Source organism: Phycodurus eques, chromosome 2 (genome assembly GCF_024500275.1).
Source record: "Phycodurus eques isolate BA_2022a chromosome 2, UOR_Pequ_1.1, whole genome shotgun sequence".
NCBI classification, from domain to species: Eukaryota; Metazoa; Chordata; class Actinopteri; order Syngnathiformes; family Syngnathidae; genus Phycodurus; species Phycodurus eques.
Genome location: NC_084526.1, coordinates 41,902,908 through 41,918,832, shown reverse-complemented (window position 1 = coordinate 41,918,832; position 15,925 = coordinate 41,902,908). Strand labels below are relative to the sequence as shown.

The 15,925-nt window shown below is 42.0% G+C and overlaps 2 protein-coding genes across 3 annotated transcripts in view; one reads left to right on the top strand and one right to left on the bottom strand.

Annotated features, from left to right (window-relative positions):
• The first annotated feature begins 662 nt into the window (after positions 1-662).
• rs1a (retinoschisin 1a) lies at positions 663-9,747 on the top strand. The gene is made up of 6 exons (XM_061670788.1): positions 663-826; positions 1,127-1,152; positions 1,673-1,793; positions 3,684-3,825; positions 3,906-4,101; positions 5,168-9,747. Exons 1-6 carry the CDS (start codon positions 772-774, stop codon positions 5,318-5,320), a joined length of 693 nt encoding a protein of 230 aa, XP_061526772.1. The 5' UTR covers positions 663-771; the 3' UTR covers positions 5,321-9,747.
• The window catches only part of cdkl5 (cyclin dependent kinase like 5), a 31,713-nt gene continuing 23,776 nt past the window's right edge, over positions 7,989-15,925 (bottom strand). For both annotated transcript variants that reach the window (XM_061670786.1, XM_061670787.1), the window contains exons 17-21: positions 15,475-15,610; positions 15,095-15,200; positions 14,259-14,423; positions 11,591-11,803; positions 7,989-11,411 (exon numbers count right to left, since the gene is read on the bottom strand). In XM_061670786.1, coding sequence (XP_061526770.1) covers positions 10,986-11,411; positions 11,591-11,803; positions 14,259-14,423; positions 15,095-15,200; positions 15,475-15,610 — 1,046 coding nt within the window. In that variant the 3' untranslated portion in view covers positions 7,989-10,985. The remainder of the gene's footprint in view (positions 11,412-11,590; positions 11,804-14,258; positions 14,424-15,094; positions 15,201-15,474; positions 15,611-15,925) is intronic.

The window sequence follows — 15,925 nt, the reverse complement described above, 5'->3', positions numbered from 1 at the left end:
ATACGCGCGTGCGTCAGCCGCACGCAGTGCGCAAGGGTGTTTTTAATGAGCCCAAATTAAAAACAGCTTTTTTTTTTTTGCTAATGAGGCCTAATTACTCTCTCACAGGCCGCTTTAACGGCGTTGCTCGGCGTGCAGCTTTTGAACGACATGCGTCGGTTCCTGGCTATGGAGGTCCAGGATATTTGTGCCGTCTCACTTTGACGTTATAACACACACACACACACACACACGCACACAAAATAAATAAATAAATATTTTTTAAAAAAAAATCAGTGTAAAAAAATCGATATCTCAAATTCTAATTTAAAAAACTGCTATTTTTGTCGTGAACTCGCGAACATGCACGCGCACAAAATTATCCCCCCCCCCCCCCCCCCCCCCCCCAAAAAACAAATGTCCGTCCATCCATTTTTCTATTTTGCCACTTGCTCTCATTAGTCAGGGTGCCTTCTGGACTGGCACATATGGACACAGACAGTCACACAAGGGCTATTTATAGTCTTCAATGAACTGAACATACATCTTATTTGGAATGCGGGGTTTGAGTTTGTTCGATTCGCTTGATGTCCACCGGCAAATGCAGTTGAATCTCCTCCCAAACATGCGTGTCATCGTCGCGGGGCTGTAGGAGGGGCTTTGCCAGATAAGGATGGCATTAGGTCGGCTTGTCCGTGTCCTGTGGATTATTGTAATCCAGATTTTGCATGGGTGCTGGTTTGCTTGCTCCTTCCACGCTCAGTGCTGTCCCGGTGCGGAGGCTGCTGCAAGATGGCTCGCAACGCGCTTACTTCCCCGCCTGCCCTGCTTTTTATGGCCGCTAACGGTAAGATTTGAGGCTTTTTTATTGACTGGTGATGCTAAAAATGTATTTCTTTGTACATGTGGAGTTTGAATTCATAGCAGTGATATTTTTCCATGGTTAAAAACATAAATACATTTAACAAATCAGTTAGAAATTCAAACTTAAAAAGAGACGGCACAAATATACTTCCACAGCTTCTTTTTCAGCTTTGTCAACAATGACGATCCTGTAAACATTTGTGCGTATTAATGTGTACTAACCGTCTTTTATTGCCTGCTGCCTGAACATTTATTTGTGTGTGTGTGTGTGTGTCTCGAACAGTGATCCTCGGCAGCCACGCTCAGGAGGTACAAGGCCACGCCACTTACGCTGCAGTCGTGTCCATGAAAATGTGGTTTTACACACAAAAGTTGTTCTTCAGACAGTAGAACTCAAAAGTCCATTTGACTGGCTCATAACAGGTTCACCTTCACACACTAATGTGTTTATTATTTTGCTTATAGCTTGCAATGATGTCGTCTGCATCATACTGAGAGCTGTTTCTAATATTTTGGTTAGCTTTTAAGAGCCCCTCTTAGTATGATGAAGCGCAATATGGGGGGGGGGGGGGTAAAAGTAAAAGTCATTCTACAAGTGCACTGGATTACTGGATTGAAGCTTGATACTTTATTTATCTGTAAGGGGAAATTAGACGTTCACAGTGCTAGACCAGTGCAAACTAAAAGCACAATATTAAACATGCAGCAATTCTAATATTCTAATACATCTCTGACATCGCCAGTCCAAGCCCAGCATCATTAAATTGTTGACACTTGACACTTTTGTCTTGTAGTGGTAAACATTAGCGTGTGTATGCGTTTCTTCGAGGCGGGTGTGTCTGAGGCGTGGACCAGCGGTTCGTGCAAATGCGACTGTGATGAAGGCGTGTCGCCAACTCAGATCTCCTCCCTCGGTTCCTCTGCAGTGAGAGGAGTGGACTGCATGCCAGGTGAGAACCAATTACGTCGCGACGTGCATTTGATCCTGTGGGCAAAAACTACCACAGCTGAAAATGGATTTCAAAATGAGGGGTGCTCTTTAGAATCGCCATCATGCATTGACAACGAGGACCCGCTGTGTGCCTCAATGACGAGGATGTCTATTTCTACATGCGCGCATGCATGAATGCATCGCACTGCCGGGTAAATGTGCTCCAACGGAGAGAAGAGGTGGCGCCATCGAGCTTCTTCACATGCATGAATACAGTAGCTCCCAAAAATGTGGACATTTTCATGTCGGGGTGCACTCACTTTTGTTGCCATTGATTGAGACAATCATGGCTGTGTGTTGAGCTATTTGGTGAAGGGGGACAAGATAGATAGATGTATTCATCCACATTCTCGAACGTAACTCTCATTTCAATTTAAAATGTTGAATATTTACACTGTTTTTTTTTTTTTTTGAACAGATGCATTTGATATATTTGAGATGAAAAACACTGCTGAGCTTTCATTTGAATTTAAGATGTCATTTTTGGGGCGCAGATTGAGTTGATGTTAGAACAAGAAAAATCAGTCTTAAATTGAAATGTGCTCGCGGACGGCACAACGTCCAACCCAAATTTTTCGGGGGGGGGTTTACGATGAAAAAACGTTCTGTTCGATAGAAATTCAAAGTGACATGGCGCAGTCTGTGACCTACCATGATCACTCAATAGACCTTGTGTGATGATCGAAGATGTTCGAAGGTAGCCTTTTCAATTCTTCCAATCGACATGTTCTCTTACATTTTCATATTGCATTCAAGTCCCAGGCTTTGCTGTTTTGTACGCACTTGTCTCCAGCAGATTTCCAGGCCCGGAGTCGCTGCCAATGTGTTCTCAAGTGGGATGAGGATTCACATCAGGACATGTTATTTTTCTGTTCACGGACGTGTGGGGGCGCGGATTGAACAGAGCTAAAGCTTCCGAGGGTACAACACGGCCATCTGTCCGCCCGCTCCGCTAATGGCCACGCCTGATCTCTCGCGGTGGAGAATTAAAAGTGGATCTGATGTGGGTCACTGCGGGGAGGCGTAACCGTCTGGGCTCTGTGCTGGCCGTTTGTGCTCGCCAACATTTACGTCGTCGTTGTTGTTGTTGTTGCTGTCGTGTTCATGCAAATGTAATGACATTTACGAAGGGTGAGGATCTTTGTCTTAGCTGCGCTATTTAAATTGATCAGTAATATACAGTTGCAATCAAATTGTATCTTTTGGCTCTCGCTTGGCCACTTTTGGCCAATTGAAACCCATGGAAATGACATTTTGAAATATCTAGATTGATGCATAAAATTTGGGTAAAATTGGTTTCGTGTTCAATTTAAGTTTTCTACTGGATTATTACTTTTTTGTATAAATACATTTTTGGACAAGGGAGCGATTTCATGTCATATCCTTAGGTTCCCATCTGTGGCGTCGCTAGGCCTACTTTTAGGGGGGCTACAGCCGGCCCCTCTCTAAATGATTTGGTTGTAAAAAAAAAAAATATGTATATTCCGTTTTGAGAGTTGGGCAATTGGACGTATGTGCCCCTCGTGCGTAACACAACATTTACAGTTCGGGACAGCACACCCGAAAAAGCGCTCCGGTCGTGGCCAGTACCGATTGCCTCAGTGAGCTGAAATGCAGAGTTGAAAGGAGTTTTGTCATCGGTGATATGGCATGACCCCTTCTTGTGACTGGCTCCACGTATGCCTTAACATCATTCAAAAGCTGCAAAATTGTATTGCTGAATATCATAATTTGTGTTAAAGATGAAACGTTTTCAACGAACAAGGACAGTCCAGTTGCTTTGATTCGAACTTTGCATATTAAAACTATATTTCTAAGAGAAATCTGTCCTTGTTTGACCTCCTTGCAGAGTGTCCGTACCATAAGCCTCTGGGCTTCGAGGCTGGATCGGTGAGTCCAGACCGGATTACCTGCTCCAATGAGGACCAGTATAGCGGATGGTTCTCCTCTTGGCTCCCCAACAAGGCTCGGCTCAACAGTCAAGGTTTTGGGTAGGTAAAGCGCAGCGATGGAAAAGCCTGGGCTCCAACTATATTATTATGAACTGACTAATACTGTCTTTGTGCTTCAGGTGTGCGTGGCTCTCCAAGTTCCAAGACAACAGCCAGTGGCTGCAGATTGACCTGAGAGAGGTCATGGTGGTCTCTGGGATCCTGACTCAGGGCCGCTGCGACGCAGACGAGTGGGTGACCAAGTACAGCGTGCAGTACCGCACTGACGAAAAACTCAACTGGATCTTTTACAAGGACCAGACTGGGAATAACAGGGTCAGTTGAACAACAACTAGTTTACATTTTGGTGGGGTTAGATATAATCTGATTTTATCTTTTCATGTTCATCTTGTAAATCAGTGCAAATTTACTATGACCTCAAAAGAACTCGAAACAAAGCCGTTGTCTAAACTGCTGACAACAAAAGTGAGTACACCCCTAAGTGAAAATGTCAAATGCTTACATCTCAGCCTACAAATATTCGTAGTGTTAAGGATTTACAAAATATTTGAGGAATCTTCTCATTTTTTGTGAGATACAGTTTTTTCTCGTCTTTTTCTGTGCCCTAACCAACAAATTTTCAAGTTACGAGCCGTTGCTTGGTTAATTTTGACTTATCTATTTATTATCTTTGTGTTACGAGTCAACTTTTTAGTCACAAGCAAGCTTCAGAGACGCCGCCACCCGAGTGAAGTGAACCAAAAGTCGCCGGTGTGCTTTCAGCTGTTTATTAAACGGGACAAACAGTCAAACACACAAATACAAAATGAAAACACTCACAAGGAACATGGAGCGTGCTAAACGGCCAAGCTGGGCTAGAGGTAGCGCTCCCGATGTCCCGCACTCGGCCATGCCCCTTAAAGGGACACGTTAACACAAGAACGTACGACTGTGTATGTGTGACTTTCAGCTTAAATACACTTTTTTTTATTTCTTCACGTTCTCTTGCATTTTGTTTTAACATTGATATTTTACAACACAGTATTATTTTTCTTTATTAAAAACGTAACAAAAAGGTGCATTTTTTTGAAGGACTGGAACAGATAAATGACATTTAAAATCATTTGAATGGGGAAAATGGATTTGAAATTCAAGTAAATTGAGTTACAAACTTGATCCCGTAACAGATTAAATTTGTGAATCAAGGTACGACTGTATGTGCTTTTTAAAAAAAAAAAAAATTTTTTTAAATATTTGTTCCGGGGTGTTCACGAGTGTGCGATTTTTGTCATGCAAAATATGTCTTAGCTCAAAGTTTAGGAAACACTACACTATAGTTGAACGAAAGGTGATTGAATTCCATAAATGCCGCGGTTCTCCTGCTTCTGTCCGCTTTCATCAGGTGTTTTACGGGAACTCGGACCGTTCGTCGTCAGTGCAGAACCTCCTGCGGCCGCCCGTCGTGGCGCGCTACATTCGCATCCTGCCCCTGGGGTGGCACACGCGCATCGCTCTGCGTCTGGAGCTGCTGCTCTGCATGAACAAATGTGCCTGAGTCTCGACCCCTGCTCTCCTCGAGGCCTTCCCCTGTAACCTCCTCCGTCCGAACGCTCTCAGTGTGTGTGAGCTGTGATTATTTGAACCCTTCCATTTTTTGTGGTATGAGGGTCATTCCAGGATTGGAGGACAATTTATCCACCAACATTTTGGAAAATGGACCATTTCTTTAAAAAAAAAAAAAAAAAAATATATATATATATATATATATATATTTTTTTTTTTTTATGTGCAAGTTTTCAAGAAATACAGGTATAAACCATACCATTTTGATTGCAAATTAACGTGAGCGTGAAAGAGTTTTTGCTCAGGAGTACATGCTAGCAGTGTTAGCTGCTATGCTAACTGGTTAGGAACAAACTTAGCGATATAATAAAGGAAACATTCAGATGTCTTTTTCTGATCATATGAGAAACAGTGTTGTTGGTTTGAGTGGCACACTCCATTATGATAGAATACATTTAAAAGAGTTTGAAAAATAGAAGTGAGAACTTACTTTATTGATGATGAGGTCAATTAGCTTGATTATGTAATTTCTGCTAAATCATGTTGCTAGCTTGTTTTTTTTTTACATCCAAACTCCCCCTTCCTTTAGATATATAAAACGTTTTAGTAGCTACGTTTAGTAGCTTCAGAGCATAATTAATATTCAAAATATGTACGTGATAAAACAAATGTTCGAACTACAAGAAAGACCAACTCGATCATAAATAAAAGATCATTTAAAACTTATTTTGTTTATGTGAAAGTTGGTCATAAAAAGCAAGGGACAAGATCGTTTTATTTTAATTTTTAAATTTCTTTTATTTCTAATTTATTTATTTATTTTAACTCCATTGTCCAATTCTAAAAAGTCCTCAAATTCTGGAATGACCCATTAGGAGCTAAAATATTTCAAAAGGTGTATTACGGCTCTATTTGAATTTGATGTTTGATATGCAAATACCGGCTGTACAGGTTGTACATTGTTTAAACCAGTCTCACACTGGCTGCTTTATTTTTATTTTTTTCCAAAAGTTGAATTATTACCATTGCATTGAAATGGCATAAATTCAAAGCAATAATTAGTCATGGCGCAGGAGAGCGAGCGTTGCCATGGAGGAGGTACGCGCAGATGTGCAAACAAGCTGGACCAGAACACGCTTTTCATGTGTGACAGCTCCATGAAGCGCTCGCTGCATCTTTTGACACAAGGTGGTCAGCAGGGAATTCTACAGCACTCGCCAAGCCTCTTACTACCCTGTAAGTAAAAGGCAGGTGATGAATTGGAAATAGAAAAAATATATATACAAATTTAAACAAACAACAGCCCGGGTCATGTTCCTATATCTTGTCAGTGTGTCATAATTATATAGTTTTGTTGCAATAAATGCTACTAATACTGATTTTTTTAAATTAAAAAAAACAAATAAAAAATCCAAGTACTGTTACTGTATGGAAATAGATCTGTGTCAGCTGAGTTTAAATAAAACAATTTGTGGATGGTTTAAAATTCTGTTAGAGCTTGTAATTTTGTGCCAGCCGAGTTCAACTTTGTGATGTTTTTTTACACTGGATATTTTTTATCATAACAATTCTACAACTGACTATTCTTATCAAAATATTCAGGGTAAAAAAAATTTAATATCTGTGAAAATTTTAACTTTAAGCGGTCCAGATATATTTTTGTGCCACTTGATGTTGAATGTGAATTTAAGACAAAATATTTGAAACAGATTTTTTTCCTACCATCAAATTTCTAATTTTTTTAACCTTTCAATTTCTAACAGATTTTTAATTTTTTTTTTTACTACCAAGAAATTTATTGTAACAATTAAGGATTTGTAAAGAGTCTAATTCAGGTGGCACCAATATAATCTTGTGGTATTTTTGTGCAATCTAAATTGTGAATTTTATTTTAAGAGGAAGAAGTTTTTTTTTAGACTGAATTGTTTACCATCATATTTCTCACTGTTTTTTTTGTTTAATTTCTTTTTTACCATAAACATCTGTAAAAAAGAAAATCTAATTCAGCTGGCAGGTACTGTATATCTGAGCTGTTTTTGTGCAAACTGAGTTTGAATGTAATTTCAAGACCTTGAATGCAAGACATTGAATATTCGATTTACTAATTTGTTGATGATTACAAAAAAAAAATCTGTTAGAAATACTAATTCAAACTCAGATGGCAGAGATATACTTCCACACTCCTGTATCTATTTCTTCCCGTTTAATTTGAGTGCAAAAATTGACCCTATATTTGGTCAAAGTTGTGTCTCGTAATACTGCCCCACCATGAATTTTGTTATTGTTACTACAGATGTATTGTTCAATTCAGACAGTGAACCCAGGGAACTGGGACAACATAGTGTTTGTAGCAAATGCAAATTAGCATTCGCTACAACCACTATGACACTTGCATGTATTTTATTTTCAGTTGTCTTTGTTTTTATTTATTTTGAAATCTGTCTCTCTACCCACACACATACACACACACACAATTCCAAAGACCTCATGTCATCAGTCCCTTGGCACAAGATGTCAACTGCACACTTTCTGCCATTATGAAGTAAAAACTACCATTATGTTCTTTCCATAAAATGTGTTCTTTCTGCCAGTGAAATGAAGCAAACATAGACCATTCCAAAAAAAAAAAAAAAAAAAGTATATTTTTATTATGATCTCATTTATGTGTAGACTGATCAGCATAGATACACTATTATTTCTATTTACACGTTGTAAGAAGTGGGCATCTGTGTAATGAAAACAAAGAACTGCTGTTCTCGGAAACACATTCATAGTTCAGAGCAGAAAGAAACCGCGAATGTATGTGAAGTGTTGGGGCTTTGAAGGGGGGGTTGAACTAAAGCCTCTGTTTGCATCTCAGTAAGCGAATGTAAGGCTTCAGGTCACAGGCAAGGCAAACTATGTCAACACTGTTTCTAGTGAAGATGTAAACAAACCAAATGCAATCCGCATTATTCATAACTACAGCACGAGGCAGCTCAAGGATAGTCGGATATTAAATGTGCACTCTTAATCAGTCTCCCTCTTGACTGTATTAGGCTCCAATTACACTGATTTGGTGAGTTACTACATCAGTCAAGAAATTGTGTCAATTAATTTGATTGCTTTCAATCAGCAAAGTATCTAGATATAGTAGTTTACTATTTTGATTGCATTCCCCTTTTTAGACAGATCTTTTTCTCTTCAGTGGATATAAAAAGTCTACACACCCGTGTTCAATTGCCAGGTTTTTTTTTTTTCTGTGATGATGAGACCAAGATAATTTTAAAAGCTTTTTCTGCTATTAATATGTATGACATCTATTAAAGCATCAAGCTACGGGCTTGTTTATGTTCAGTTGGAAGTTGTAACTGGGACAGTTATTATGAACAGTTTGAAAATACAAGTCAGAAAAAGCTTACTAAAACAGCTCAATCTTTTTTAGTGGTGACAGGTGTGCGCTGACTCTCATTTAACACGGCTTTGAATGTGATTGGTTAATTCTCAACTCAGCCAGATCCCCGTTTATAAGAGGGTGTGCACACTTGTGCAAACAAATGATCTCTATCCCTCTCAAAAAAAGATGTATTTTTCTCCAACTGAGATGTACAGGTTATAGGTCACATTAATGCTCTCATTTTCCATATCACGAAAACCTGACATTTGAACAGGGGTGTGTAGACTTTACATATCCATTCTCCGAATGTGAATAGCGCAGCCAAGTCATTGAAAACAAATCCAAGCTTTTCAGAGGTCAGGGGCAAAAAATGCATCCGTGGTGTTGTACTCAGGATACATCATAACGACACCGACATGAATGCGAGTATTACTACGGTGGTTACTAGCTAGCCACTGGAAGCCAGATTGAGGTTGAGATCAATGATTATTGTTTGTAGTCTTTTGACTGCGGGTTTAGTTCACCAATGATCATCAGATTATTCCGTGAAAAGACCTTAAAAGTTACACTCCACATTTTATCCTCATTCCAAGATGCTCACTTTTCACAAAAACAATTTCTTGAGACCAAAAGTCACCATAGCAGCAAGGAAGAGGAGATCTGCTGTCAACATGTGGACGAACAGCCCCGAAATGCTTTTTACTGCTGGACGCGTATATTCTTGAATGAGATCTCGAAGACAACATTTTTTTTCTTCTTTTTTCCCCACATAGGGTAATCATTATCGTCTGTCTCTAGGTAAGGAACAAAAAAAGTGGGAAAAAAATGTGAAAATCTGCTGATACAATATCAAATTAAGCAAAAAGGACATTCACTATTAAATCATCTTTGTGACATATTGTATTGTCAACACGTCTTTTCGTCTCTGTGTCAAACTAAAACTCTTGTAATTGCACATTTAATTCTATATATCCTTATAATAGAGCTTATTGGGGATATAGCTTTATTTTATATCCTCAGATTTAAAACAAATAAGAATAAATGATGTTGATATAAACCATTTTGTCTCTCTCTCTCTTATCAAATATTTGAAAAACATTTTGCTGCCTTGGCCACCAGGATGAGCGCAGTGGTCAGATGTGCTGCAGTTGTGTTTCGTGACCACTAGATGGCAGCAGAAGCACTTTCTACTCCTCCAGGGGGGATGGGGGGGGGGGGGGGGCCTAGGAAAGCAGTTTAAGCATTTATTCCATGTGCTAGATATCCAGCTTCAGATCCATGTACCAGTACGCTCTTTGTCCTCACTTGCAAGACAATTCAGCACACTTGCAGAAATGTGTCCTACTTAAATTCTTATTTTTCTTCCCACGATGAAAGACACTTTTGGCCTACGAGTGCACATTCAAACCTTACTACTAAACTACTGTGCTGCACGAGTAACACTACTAGGCCCAACAAGTAGGCATGCGTCACACACTATTAGCGTCCTGGACTCTACTGGTAGCAAAATGCCCATCAGTAGTTTTGCCTCACTAGTCATACAATAGTGGAAAAGAAAAGATTACTAGTAAGACACCGTTGTTCTTCGAGGCCCCACTAGTAACATGGCTCACGCTGATTTATCTTACTAGTCAGGACAAAGCTGGATAACAAGGATATAAAATAAATGCTTCCTTGATATTCAGCTTGAGGTCCATGTACTAGTTTGCTCTTGGTCCTCACTAGTAGGACAACAACATGTTACTAGTGAGTTAAAACCTTGCAGTAGTGGACACTGGTGAGGTACTAGCACTACTTTTGACATTCTACATTTCTAGCGTTTCAGTTGTAGTACTAATAGCAGCAAAATACCAACTAGCAGTTTGGCCGCCAGCAACATGTGGGGGTAGTTGCCATGCTGGTGCGGTAATGTACAGTAGTGGAAAAAAACATGACTAGTAAGACACAGATGTTCTGGTCGTGGGCCCTAGTCGTTCTACTAGTGTGCTTCTCAGTAGTAAGACAATTACTACTGAGAAGAAGGAGAGTACTAGTACATGAACCTTATACTGGATATCAAGACGATCGACTAAATGTTCAAACTGCTTTCCAAAGGCTGGGCCCCCTTGCAAGTGCTCGTTTGTGGCGTGTCCACATCAGGTGTTCGTCACAGGTCACCAGGCGGGATGAGTGCAAGAAGCTTTCATGTAAACTGCAACTAAAGTCAGACGGCGCCCTCGTCCATCCGGCGGTCGGGTCCCCGATGAGCCGTAGCGGAGGTGGTACGGTTTGAGGTGGGCCTTTAGAGCGCCGTCTCCTTCAGGTCATTGAGGTTTGGCATTCTGGCGCGGGAGGCACGGGTAAAGATGGGTCCGTTTTGCCCCGGTTTGATGCCCAGCTGTTCGGCCGCGAACTGCGCGCCCTCGGCCCGCTGCAAGGCCGACACGTGCCAGGCGGACTCCAGCTGGCCCGGGAGCGGGTAGCTGGCCTTGCGGCTCTTGGCCTGGGACGAGCCGCTCGCCCCCGAGTGGCCCCGGCTCTCGGCGTGCCCTCGGCCCTCGGGGTAGACGGCTTTGGAGGAGGGCTGAGGGGGGTTGGGGAGAGGGGGCTGGAAGCGCAGGTCTGCGGGAGGAGGAGGAGGAGGAGGAGGAGGAGGAGGAGGAGGGGGGCGTTGGTTTGGAGAAGGGGAGAGGTGAAGGAGCCTGCGAAGGGACTTCAGCGGTTGGCTCTGCAAGCGAGAGAGACATGAAGAAAGGTCATCAGAAAAATAATACAAGTTGACTTTAACTTCGACCAACCTTATTTTCTATTCATACATTTGTACATTTACTGAAGACTTGCTTACTCTATTCAAGACTGGCGGAACCCACTCATTTGCTTGTAGAAAACAGAAAGCATGTGCACTACCTGAGTGTGTGAGTCCACTGTTTTTTCTGTTGGCCACTCAGTCACTCTCTCCCTTCCTCTTTCCCTCTCTCTGTCCCTGTCTCGTTCTCGACTCTGCTCCCGTTCCCGGTCTCTGTCTCGGGATCGCTCTCGGTTTTTCCGGCGGCTTCCGTGGTGCGAGGATGACTTGGTGCCCCTCTGCAGGGACAAATGCTCTGGAGCATTCCCAGGTCCCTTTTAGCAACAAAACGCCACGTAAGCATCACGTGTGTATTTTATTTCACAAATGAATGATTCATGCTTTCCTGCGGTAGCACCAGACAAAACATCAATAGTGACGAGGGTGATTGGACATGAAAAATATGGACAGCCTAGATATCCAGCCTAAAGTCCATGCACTAGGACTGTCTATGACATCACTAGCGAGACAATTCAGCACACAAGTAGAACAACAGTCTTACTGGTAATAATTTTTTTTTCTCGAGCTGGGCGCGTACCAATACCAGGTATCGGTATCGGGCCGCTACTGGCCTTTTTTCAAGGTATCGAGACAAAAAGAAAGAAAGTGTTTTTGGTCACAATTATCGGTCATTGTGTTAATTAGAATGCTATTAATTAAATTCAATTATTATACTATACAGTATATATATATATATATATATATATATATATATATATATATATATATATATATATATATTGATTAAGGCTAGAGATGGGAATGTGTTGACTGGTGCCAGTAGTGTGCTGGACAGATGGAAAGAATACTTTGAGGAGTTGATGAATGAGGAAAATGAGAGAGAAGGAAGAGCAGAAGAGGCAAGTGTGGTGGACCAGGAAGTGGCAATGATTCGTCAGGGAGAAGTTCGAAAGGCATTAAAGAGGATGAAAAATGAAGAATGGAGGAAAAGTGTGCTGGCGCCCATTTTTAAGAACAAGGGTGATGTGCAGAGCTGTGGGAACTATAGAGGGATAAAGTTGATGAGCCACACAATGAAGTTATGGGAAAGAGTAGTGGAAGCTAGACAGAAGTGAGCAACAGTATGGTTTCATGCCTAGAAAGAGTACCACAGATGCATTATATGCCTTGAGGATGTTGATGGAAAAGTACAGAGAAGGTCAGAAGGAGCTACATTGTGTCTTTGTAGATCTAGAGAAAGCCTGTGACAGAGTACCCAGAGAGGAACTGTGGTACTGCGTGCGGACGTCTGGAGTGGCAGAGAAGTATCCATCCATCCATCCATCCATTTTCTGAGCCACTTCTCCTCACTAGGGTCGTGGGCGTGCTGGAGCCTATCCCAGCTATCATCGGGCAGGAGGCGGGGTACACCCTGAACTGGTTGCCAGCCAATCGCAGGGCACATACATACAAACAACCATTCGCACTCACATTCACACCTACGGGCAATTGAGAGTCTCTAATTCATGCATGTTTTTGGGATGTGGGAGGAAACCGGAGTGCCCGGAGAAAACCCACGCAGGCACGGGAAGAACATGCAAACTCCACACAGGCGGGGCCGGGGATTGAACCCGGGTCCTCAGAACTGTGAGGCTGACGCTCTAACCAGTCGGCCACCAGCAGAGAAGTATTAGAATAATACAGGACATGTACGAGGGCAGCAGAACAGCGGTGAGGTGTGCTGTAGGTGTGACAGACGCATTTAAGGTGGACGTGGGACTGCATCAGGGATCAGCCCTGAGCCCCTTCCTGTTTGCAGTGGTGATGGATAGGCTGATAGATTAGGTTAGACTGGAATCCCCGTGGACCGTGATGTTTGCGATCTGCAGTGCAAGCAGGGAGTAGGTGGAGGAATAGTGAGAAAGATGGAGGCGTACATTGGAAAGAAGAGGAATGAAGAGTAGCTGAAGTAAGACAGAATATATGTGCGTGAATGAGAGGGGTGGTGGGAGAAGAGTGAGGACTCCAGGGAAAAGAGATAGCAAGGGTGGAGGACTTTAAATACTTGGGGTCAACCGTCCAGAGCAATGGTGAGTGTGGTCAGGAAGTGAAGAAACGGGTCCAAGCAGGTTGGAACGGGTGGAGGAAGGTGGCAGGTGTGTTATGTGACAGAAGAGTCTCTGCTCGGATGAAGGGCAAAGTTTATAAACCAGTGGTGAGGCCAGCCATGATGGACGGATTAGAGACCGTGGCACTGAAGAGACAACAGGAAGGAGAGCTGGAGGTGGCGGAAATGAAGATGTTGAGGTTCGCGCTCGGAGTGACAAGGTTGGATAAAATTAGAAATGAGCTCATCAGAGGGACAGCCGAGGTTCGATGTTTTGGAGACAAAGTTAGAGAGAGCAGACTTGGATGGTTTGGACACATCCAGAGGAGAGAGAGTGAGTATATTGGTAGAAGGATGATGAGGATGGAGCTGCGAGGCAAGAGAGCGAGAGGAAGACCAAAGAGAAGGTTGATGGATGTCTTGAGGAAAGACATGAGGGCAGATGGTGTTCGAGAGAAGGATGCAGGAGATAGGCTTACATGGAGAAGGATGACGTGCTGTGGCGACCCATAAAGGGACAAGGCCAAAGGAAAAGAAGAAGATATATATATATATACATATATATATATATATATATATATATATGTCTGTGTGGCTAATGTACATGTGTTGACATAAAAAGATGATGATGATGATGACCAAAACTAACACAAACGTTATGAGTAATTCCTTCTACTACTGACTGTTGTAGCAGGATATGGTGGTGGAGGAGCCTGCTGTTGTAGCATAGGTGAGGGCACCACCGGAAGGACTTTGACAGCTGCGTTGTGCTTTAAGCTGTTCTTGGAGCTGAAGAGAGGGAAAAGGCTTTTCCTGATACTGGGGTTCCTCCCGTCTGCCATGTCTGTCTGTGGAGAGGGAAATGCATCAATCTCAGCATCATCTCCACATGATTTCCAACCATTTTGTAAGTCTGCCGCTAAATTTGGTTGTAATTCTCATGTCGGTGGTGAAATAGAAACTGAAACGAAAGTAAGACAAATGCAAGAATGCTATAGCAAATGGAAAGTCATTTAAGTATTCGATATCCTTGATATCCAGTTTAAGGTCCATGTACTAGTGCGCTCAATGTCCTCACTAGCAAGACAATTCAGTGCACTACACAGGCATGTGTCACATCCTAGTAACCTCCTTGACCTTGCTAGTAGCACCACAACACCCACTAGGGGTTTTGTCTCACTTGTAACGCAGTTGTCCCAGTAGTATGCCAAATTTGTATTACGAGTGTGCAGAAATGTCATACAGTAGTGGGGAACAAAATTATACAACAACGACACTGTCTTTCTACTAGTGCACGATAGTCATGAATTGGTCTTTTTACTAGGACATTCGTTGTCCTCACTCGTAGGACAACTGCATGTTACCAAGTGAGGCAAAACTGAAATGAATAATGTACTATATTTACAAATACTACTCCATTGACCTCTGCTTGCTGTTATGTTTTGCATTTGGCGTCAAGGTAATAATTTCCACCGACTGGCAGCAAATGAGCGGGTCAACGGCGGTTAAGTGTTCTTACTATTTGTGCCTTCTTCTTTTTCTTTTTAATGGCTCTGAAGAAGCCTTGTTTTTCCTTCTCTTTGGCGGGCTCTGGAGGATTCATCACCATTGCTTCTGCAGCGCTCCTGCAAGAGAAAACCTTCATCATCATCTATGTTCATAATAGCAAGACCACATTGTGATAAATGACTTGGCTGTCATCCAGCTAGGAGCATTAAAAAAAAAAATCTAAATTAAAAAAATAATAATAAATCACACGAAGATCACTGCAATACAACTCTCACGGAAATTCTCTTAGTTTTTTTTACTATTATTATTTTTTTTTTTTTGTTTACAATCCCTTTTCAGTATGATGCGGCATCTATGTTTTGTAGAGTTCTCTTATAAGGCGATTCTCACCAGTCAAAGGCAGTCTGGCGTTTGGAGTGGTTGGCCATGGAAACAGGGTTGCCAGGGACAACGGGTACGACTGGTCCTCGACCCTGCCCGACACCATCATGGAAAGACGAGGAGTTATCCGGTCTGGGGGACGGTACTGAACAGAAACAAACAAGAGAAGAAAGAAAGATTTGAACAGGGCCACCATATTGAGTGACTGACCCGTGGTACCTTGACCTAGGAGTTTAATTTCCTCTGTGACCAGGCTCTTAACTAAATTTATTCAATGAACAAATTCATTTCCCCTATTGAAATTAATCGAAATGCCAATAATCCGCTCCAGCACCTCAAAAACCAACACTATCTGCCTTCTACCAGCTGAAGAACATTTTCAGAGTGAAGACTTGCATGTTCCAAGCAGACAAGGAGAAGCCCAACCATGCTTTCATCCCCAGTAGACTTGACTATTGTA

Bases quoted from the DNA above. Each gene is read 5' to 3' on its own strand.
- rs1a (XM_061670788.1), top strand. From the start codon at position 772: ATGGCTCGCAACGCGCTTACTTCCCCGCCTGCCCTGCTTTTTATGGCC. The intron at 1,153-1,672 runs GTACAAGGCCAC...CGTTTCTTCGAG, and splicing joins TCGGCAGCCACGCTCAGGAG to GCGGGTGTGTCTGAGGCGTG. The intron at 1,794-3,683 runs GTGAGAACCAAT...ACCTCCTTGCAG, and splicing joins AGGAGTGGACTGCATGCCAG to AGTGTCCGTACCATAAGCCT.